The following is a 7,973-nucleotide window of genomic DNA, read 5'->3' as shown; positions in this document are numbered from 1 at the left end:
AAACCTGTGCAAGCAACATTGATAGTTTGTGTCATTATTGCAAACATATATTTCACAGAATGGATAAATGCTGTACTTTTGGGCTTGGAAAATAATGGGCTTTATAGTTCTGCTGTTCTTTAAGTTCAGATTTTATATGGCCCTGAAGTGCCTTCTCAGAAAATGACAATGGAGTCAGATGTAAAAGAATGGCAGCTGAACTGAAGTGAAGTATTGACTAAAGGTATAATTACTTCAGCCCTCACTGCAATAAACTCCCACAAGTACAGCAAATTATTTATCCTAAAAGTTGCATTCATAATCTAAGGACCTGTTTTTTTTGTTTTTTAAACCAGTCCACTCCTCAGAATCAAGATGACACATATTGTAGGCTAATAGATTTTTTTATATCCACATTGCTACATAGATACAGTTGATTACATAATAACACAACACTTTACAAAAGAGGCCCCAGCAAAAATCTGTTTCTATATTCTCTTCTGATTCTCCTTGAAGAGCCATCTTCCCTCTCAGTCTCCAGACTGGAGCAATAATCATTAACTCAGTCATTTTCATTTACTGTCACTGTCCTTGTCCACGTGTCTTCATTCTTACTCTTTAGCCCTTGCTATATTTTTGGACAAACTTTGCCAGTGTCTTCCTTCTTGCCCAACTTTCAAAAGTCATCATCATCACATATATCCAGGTAAACGTCAAAGGCTTCGCGGTTGCAGTTTCCATCAGGGGTGAACACATACTTATGGAAGGTCCCATCCACACAGATGGCTGCAGAGAGGAAGACAAAAAAACATATAGCACAGTGAAAATCTGCTTGAGATAGTAAGTGATGGCAGCATGATCGAGGACTGTAGACCAGCCAGTCTCATTCATTTCTTATAAGTACATCACTGTCAAATGAATTAGCTCAGTTTCACAAAACATGAATGGATTCACAGATGACAGATCTCTGTTCCGCTCTGCAGCTGCATGTAGCTCTATACCCTCTACACCTTTCTAAACCCAGCGTGTCAGTCCAGTCAACCACTTCACCTGCTTGGGACTGGTAACAGTGCAGTGTCATATGAGGAAAACCAAAGCTCACATGTAACTAACCAAAAACATATTTATTTGTAAACTAAGTGCTTTCTCTCACCAATGACAGAGTTGACATTCTTGGATGTGTTCTTTCCAAATGCACAAATACAGGCACATTCAGCTGGCACTGTGAAGCTGGCCAATGACCACTGGCTGTCCACGTACTGACCGATGACAGGACCCACCTTCCCGACACGAGCTAATCTGTGGGAAGAAGGGTGCAGGATGATTTGGAGATAAAAGGAAGATTCACCAACAAAATATTCAACGAAAAGGCTTTTCAAGCTCCCCTCCACTCAAAAATGTGTTTTTCTTATGTTTATGTCACCTAAAATGTCTGACCTATTGACTTTTATCCGAGTAAAGTTTGTCTCTAGAGAGGTGTTTTCACAATCCTCTACTGAAGGTGGAGGTGTGTGTGCACACCTCTAAAATCTGAGATTCAGACGAACCCCGGGCCAACGAGATTTGGTACGTCACAAACCCCACAGCCAATCCCATCAGCTGACGGGGTGTTGCTTTTCATATCATTAACTTGAAACTTCTGCTTCACATGAACAATATTAGTGTAACTAACAGATTTGCTTAATTAAAAATTTTTGCAAAACTTGGTGGTTAGATTATGAAATATGGCACAATGTTTCATAGCTCTCCACATTTTTAATGAGGGCAAGATTTAGAGTTACATTTAAGGCACAAAGGGATATTTTTCCATGTAAAAAAAAAAGTTCTAAATATCTAATATTAATGAACAGAAATTATTTTAATAAAAGACTGGAAGGGGACTTTAGAAGAACAGGAAGAAGAGATTTCAAGAGAGACCACGCTTACGCTGAGCGTCGGTTGAGTTTGGTGTCCTTCAGAGCGAAGATGTGTACGGTGCCTTTATCACTGGAGGCACACAGGAATGAGGAGTCGTGGCTGAAGTTGATGCTGGAGAGAAAAAACACACCATCCTCAGATAATTCAGACGCATGCAGACTTAAGCTTTTCTTTGATCACTGACACTAAAACATGCATGTACACACACCAGTACAGAGTGGCCGGGTCAGTTCCTCTGCGCAGCTCCACAAGCTTGTCTCTGGTTGTGGTGTCAAACAGGCGGATGAGCGTTCCTTTGCGCGAGGCTGAGGCTGCCACGCTGCCAGGCTGGTTGAGCGCCACACAGGCTATCTCACTCTGATGGGCGTTGATGGTGAAAGGGGCAGAGGAAGTGCCAGGTTTGGTGTTGGACAGGTCCTGGAGAAGGCAACAACATGACACAGCATATTTGAACATAACCTGTAATTTGAACGAGTTCCATAGGAGCTTTGTGGAATTTGATGTAATGTGTTTCTATGCAACTTACAACCAGCTGCAGGCTGCCACATTTATGACCTGGAAAGACCAGCAGCTGTTTCTCAAGACTAGGGCACAAATCACACAGTCCTGGAAGACAGAGTTAAATATGCACGATTCAAATATTTTTTTTAGCAGTACTCCAAGGCTGATAAATACACATAGTGATGTGTAAATGTACTACCTTTGGGGTTGTCTCTGGTGTCAAACTCAAAAAGTTTGACAGGATTGTCGGGGAAACTGTACACATAGATCCTGTTTTTCAAAACGATGATGATCCTAAAAAACAGTAATAGCAATGTTAACACAAATTTCACTAATTTCATATAGCTACATTAAAACATACAACACAGGGAGCGAGTGGCACAACTTACTTGTCATGCCTCATGCGAACAGCTAAAACAGGCTTGGTAAAGGTGAACTCCAGCACCAGCTTGTCCTTGGGGTCCCGTGCCTCCCGAGCATCATCCCAAATCAGCACTGAAGTGACACACAGCAGATATGAGGCTGAGGTTTTAGAGAAATGTGAAAAGTCATGTGGAGAGAGGAAAGATAACAGTGACCCCCCCTTTACACCTGGTATTAACATGCATCTCAGGTGATCAGATAGTCAATAAAATAAATAAAACATAAATTTAAAAAAATCCAATAGTTCTTGACCACATGAAAATACAGGTGTAAATGCACCCAAAATGCATTGTAAATGGATTGTGAACTGATTGCCCTTTGCTGTTTAATGTTTTCCATTTTTGCCTATTTTAGAATTACTGATGTACATATTTACAAGCATTGTACTACTTGTGCTTCTAACGTTTTATCTCTCAGCACTCAGTTTCAGTTTTGTTATTATGCGTTTATGGCTCCTGTAGCCAACTGATGTTTGTGCATTTAAGCTGTCTTTTCATCTTGCTCTCCCCTCAGGTGGCTCTAGCCATTTGCCACGCCACTATTGTGAATAAGAATGTATTCTTAATGACTTGCCTGGTTAAATAAAGGTTAAATAAATAAAAATTAAAAACCACCTCTGGAGGGGATCAGGGACACATTGTGACCAAACTGAACAGACGTGCAAATGCAGATGCGCCTCCAGTCTACATCCAGGATTAATGTATTTAAAGGAGTATACCTCTGATTTTGCATGTTTAGTCTAAGATCTACAAAATGCCTGTACTTCATGTTTCTTTTAAACTTTTCCCAGAGCAAGCAGTCGTATTTTAGAAGTCCAATATAATTTTTCCTCCCTTTTATCCAGCCATTGGTTTCCATTCATTCCACTACAATACGAAAATGAACTTTCATTCCAGTATTCCATCACTGTAATAAAGTCATCCACATTAGTTTTCCTAAAAGCAGCAGCACTGTTGTGTTTTGACTTGAAGCTGGGAGTTAAACGGTCTCAGAAAATAGTCCCAGAAGAAATGTTTGCTTTACACAGCCAATTATCAGTTGTGTGGTTTATGAATGATGACGACTGTGTTAGCCACAGAAGTAGAACATTATAACATGGCGGGCTGCTACATTTTAATTTTTACCACCATTCACCATGCTGGAAAAAAAAAAGATATATTGCCGTTATTATTGTTATGATTGTTATAGTTGTGTTAACCATCTTACTGCTTCCTCATGTGTGTGCCAGGCTGCCTCTCCACCCTGCTGCCACACACACACATACACACACACACACACACAAAGTGAAACTATGTTTTGCTCCAAAATGAAAGGTGTTACTAACGCTGTGTGCAAGCAGCAGACACTTTTTTTTTTTTTACTTTTTACTCCAGCAGTGGACACCAACTACGACTAGAGGATGTGGTGTGTGTGACTACATCCGGACACAATCTGGACACCCGACGCATGTTAATCCCAGGTGTAAAAGGGGGTCAAGCAGGTGATGCAACTCACTCACCAGATATTTCTGAGAACTTGGGATTGACTCCCCCTCCGACTACAGCCAGCAGGTTGGAGCGATGCAGCATGGAGCACAGGGCCACGCTGCCCACCTGCTCGTGGTCTGCCAACACACACAAAACCCTTCATAAAGCTTGGCAACATTTAACTAACATATGAATCTATGAGAAACTCTGAGAATAAAGGCTGCTCACCTAGGTGTCCCTTCTCCATCAGGGGCTCCACATTGTAAATCCTGACGCCAGTCTCCATAGCACAACAGAAACAACCTAGTTATCGTTGGAAAACAGGAGGAGAAGACGGAAGAACATTGAAAAAGGAGCTATAAGACACACACTGCTTCCACAGATATAGATAGCCTGACTTGACACGTTCTCGTCTTACTCTGGTCCTGGTTGAACTGGAGACTGTTGACTCCTCTCTGCTGAGCCATGGCCACCGAGCTACCGCGCTGTTATCGCAGGATTACAGCTTCGACGGGATTTTAAACAGCACCTGTGGCAAAAGTAACGACAAAAATGCCTCGGTTCAAGACGAAGAGCTTCATTTTCCTATGGACATTTTGAGTTTACAGCAGCAGTTCCGCACTGACGTTAGCCTCGGACAACATTAGCGTCGCAGCGGCACAAACACGGGTCCGGTGTCCGCTTTCTGCCGTGACGCTGCCGGGGGGTTTTATTTACGGTCTTACCGAGAACATGAAGCCTGGACGAGACGTCGAGGTTTCCCCAGAAGTAAACAACAAGCCTGACAGGGAGAAGCACAACAAAGCAGATGTTGCAAGACGTCGATTTGTTTATGTGTTTTCCATGAAAATGACGTCGGCCACACGTGTTTCCGGTTTAGTTCCTTCTTCCTGTTCTTTTTTTTTTTGGCACACACAATTATAATTAATTTACAATAAAAGCAATTTAAATCGAAACACTGGAGCTGCACTTAAAAATTAAAAAAAAAAAAAAAAAATCGAAGTGAATGAATAAATTAAAGAAAATAAAACGTCAGTGCAACAAAACCATGCAAGGGAGACGCTGTTTATGTAGTTGTATTTCAATGAGGGCAAGATTTAGGGTTACACTTTCCTTGTAAAAAAAAAAAAAACTTCTAAATATGTAATATCGATGAACAAAGATTATAATAGAAAAGCCTTTTAAATAGAGAATTTAATTTAAAAATATATTTATTTCAAAGTGAAATTCGTGAAATACAGGATTTTATTGCAGATAAAAGTAAGGAGTGATTGGCATCTGATTTTATTAATTTATTGCAGGGCAGTGAGTCCCCAAACCTGTTAGTGTAAACAGGCTATATTGAAATAAAAATTCAGAGAAGATGCTTTTCAAAGTTATTTTTCAGCAACACAATGGGTTAGAATACTAGCCTGAACTGTACATTTCTAATCCTAACTATATAGTGCATTGGTTATAAAACCTTTTTTACAAAGGAAAACTCATTTTGGAACAACTTCAACTCCATTTCCACTATAATTCACCAATGCACCAATTAAGATAAATAATAACAGATTTTCTAAGCTTATCAAATATAACTTGACTGTTAGGAGCCAATGTCACTTTGTGGTGTGGAGGAGAAAGTGATTCAGCATGGACAGACAGCATGACAACAGACTGCGTTCAGCACAATACTTTATGGCACCATCTGCAATTTCATGCAGCCACACACACAAAGACCAAGAAGAGGGAGCAAATTCTTCTTGTTTTGAGTTCCCCTTGCTGGCCTCCTGTTCAGTTTAGGATTGATTGTAAGAATGATTGTAATAATCATTTTTTAAGATGTGTTGTGCTAGCGCCTGGTTATATTTCTTTAACTGCATATGAGCCCATAATATGTAGGATTATGGTTTGTAAATTTTGTAATGTTCCAAGTGTTTTGCTTTGCCATGTACCCTTTCATTTTACTATTTCTCTTTTTCTTTTATTCCCATGAAGTACTTTGTAACCATTCTGAAAATTCTGCAACGTTATTATTACTATTATTATTGTTATAATAATTATCATTATTATGGGGTCATCGCAGCTGGCTCGACTGATAAGGTAGGTCTGTGCCTCCTGTGCCGTCTGTTTGCCTTCTTGTATAACAGCTGCACTCTTCCTCTAGAGCAGAGCTTTGTGGGTTCAGGGCTCTCAGATGAGCAGATTTCCCTCACTGGTGTTTTTTCGCTTGGCCCGGGACGCCTTGGAGAGGCTCGATGGGGGTATCAGTGTCCTGGAACTGCCTGTTTGGTTTTGCCACCAACTTGGAAGAGCCAAGTGCTTCCTCCTGTTTGCTAATGTCAGCTGCCAGTCTCTTTTGATTTAGTCCTTCAACACCAAGCAACCTCAAGGCTGTCCACATCGAGAGACCGCCCAGTCAAGCCTCTAACTTCAGCTGGCTCTCGAGGATGATATATACATTTTTTAAAAAACTTCTGCGTTCTGTGTACCTCCTTTGGCCTCTCGTCCCATGAGACTGACCCTAAAAGGAACCACTTGTTTCATTCCTTTAGACTAGAGAAAGCTGTCTGGTGGTGGCCTGATGTCTGGAAATCAGAGCTGCTTCTTGAGGGCTGTCCACATCTCCCAGTCACCCACTATGACCCAGATCCTGCTGCTCTTTGTCTGCTTCACTGCCCTCTTCCCTGGCCTGAGGAAATGCAATGATGTTGCTCCTTGTTTAATTATTAACTTGGCATCAAGCTCATCTTGAGTCATGCCTTTTAGTTTTAGAAGTAACTCTTAATCTGCCTCACATGTTGATCACATCAGTCAGTAATGACTTTTAGGCTCAGAGTCTGCACTACCACAGTGTGTGACAGATATGACAGAAAGCATCATTTGATTCCTCATTATATTTAATATTTTCCAGATGTGTGTTCTACTTCGCCTGCAATTCAAATAAATGATGGAGGTCCATGCACAGACCAGCCTGGCTTGTATTTGCAGACAATAAAAGACAAGGTTAACTCCAGCTATTTCCCATGAATCGTTGCTGAAATGTCCCATGGCTGACTGTCTCATTCCAGTCATTCAGTTCTACCAAGAAAATAGAAATGACACAGAAGCAAACCTAATCACCTGACTATAAAGTTGATCACTTTGAATAAAATGGATAGTATCTGGTAGGCTTTGTTGGCATAATCAATAAAAGATAATTTCTCACATAACAAGATGTGATGTCCTAGTAGTAAAAATGAGTTCAGATATAGTGACACACATCACTTCAGTAAGCACCTCATTACCATCGAGGTCCCTACAACCAGCATGACCTTTACATGCAATTTGCCTCTGAGGTCTTCAAACAGTGCCAAAGCAATTATTGCACATCATAAACATTACAGTGTAAATGTTAAGACTTAAATCACTGTTGAAAAGCAATTTAAATTTCTTCCAGCTCTCAACCTAACATTTGAGCCATGTGACAGCTAAATAAATTGGTGACACTGTAAGTTCCAATACCTGCATTAACTGGCCTGGTTCTCATCTAAACTAATAAACATAGGTTTAGTTTTCAGAGCCTTTTGGTGATTATTGTCTTTCTGTTTTCATCATTTTTGTAGCGAATACTGAAGAATCAATCAATTCTTGGACTGGCGCTGTTTACATTTGCAGTTAACATTTACAATTTGGACACAGAGCTGATTCTCCTATACTTAACCTTAC

At 40.5% G+C, this 7,973-nt stretch overlaps 1 protein-coding gene across 1 annotated transcript; it reads right to left on the bottom strand.

Annotated features, from left to right (window-relative positions):
* Positions 1-322: 322 nt before the first annotated feature.
* wdr45 (WD repeat domain 45) lies at positions 323-5,148 on the bottom strand. Its single transcript, XM_030064916.1, has 11 exons — positions 5,012-5,148; positions 4,705-4,815; positions 4,515-4,589; positions 4,319-4,423; positions 2,787-2,892; positions 2,597-2,691; positions 2,423-2,502; positions 2,105-2,313; positions 1,906-2,007; positions 1,133-1,278; positions 323-765 (listed from the first exon to the last, which is right to left on the bottom strand). Exons 2-11 carry the CDS (start codon positions 4,751-4,753, stop codon positions 656-658), a joined length of 1,077 nt encoding a protein of 358 aa, XP_029920776.1. The 5' UTR covers positions 4,754-4,815; positions 5,012-5,148; the 3' UTR covers positions 323-655.
* Positions 5,149-7,973: the final 2,825 nt, after the last annotated feature.

This window comes from Myripristis murdjan, chromosome 12, assembly GCF_902150065.1.
Source record: "Myripristis murdjan chromosome 12, fMyrMur1.1, whole genome shotgun sequence".
Taxonomy (NCBI): Eukaryota; Metazoa; Chordata; class Actinopteri; order Holocentriformes; family Holocentridae; genus Myripristis; species Myripristis murdjan.
The sequence above is the reverse complement of the archived record's forward strand: the minus strand, read 5'-3'. Positions and strand labels throughout refer to the sequence as shown.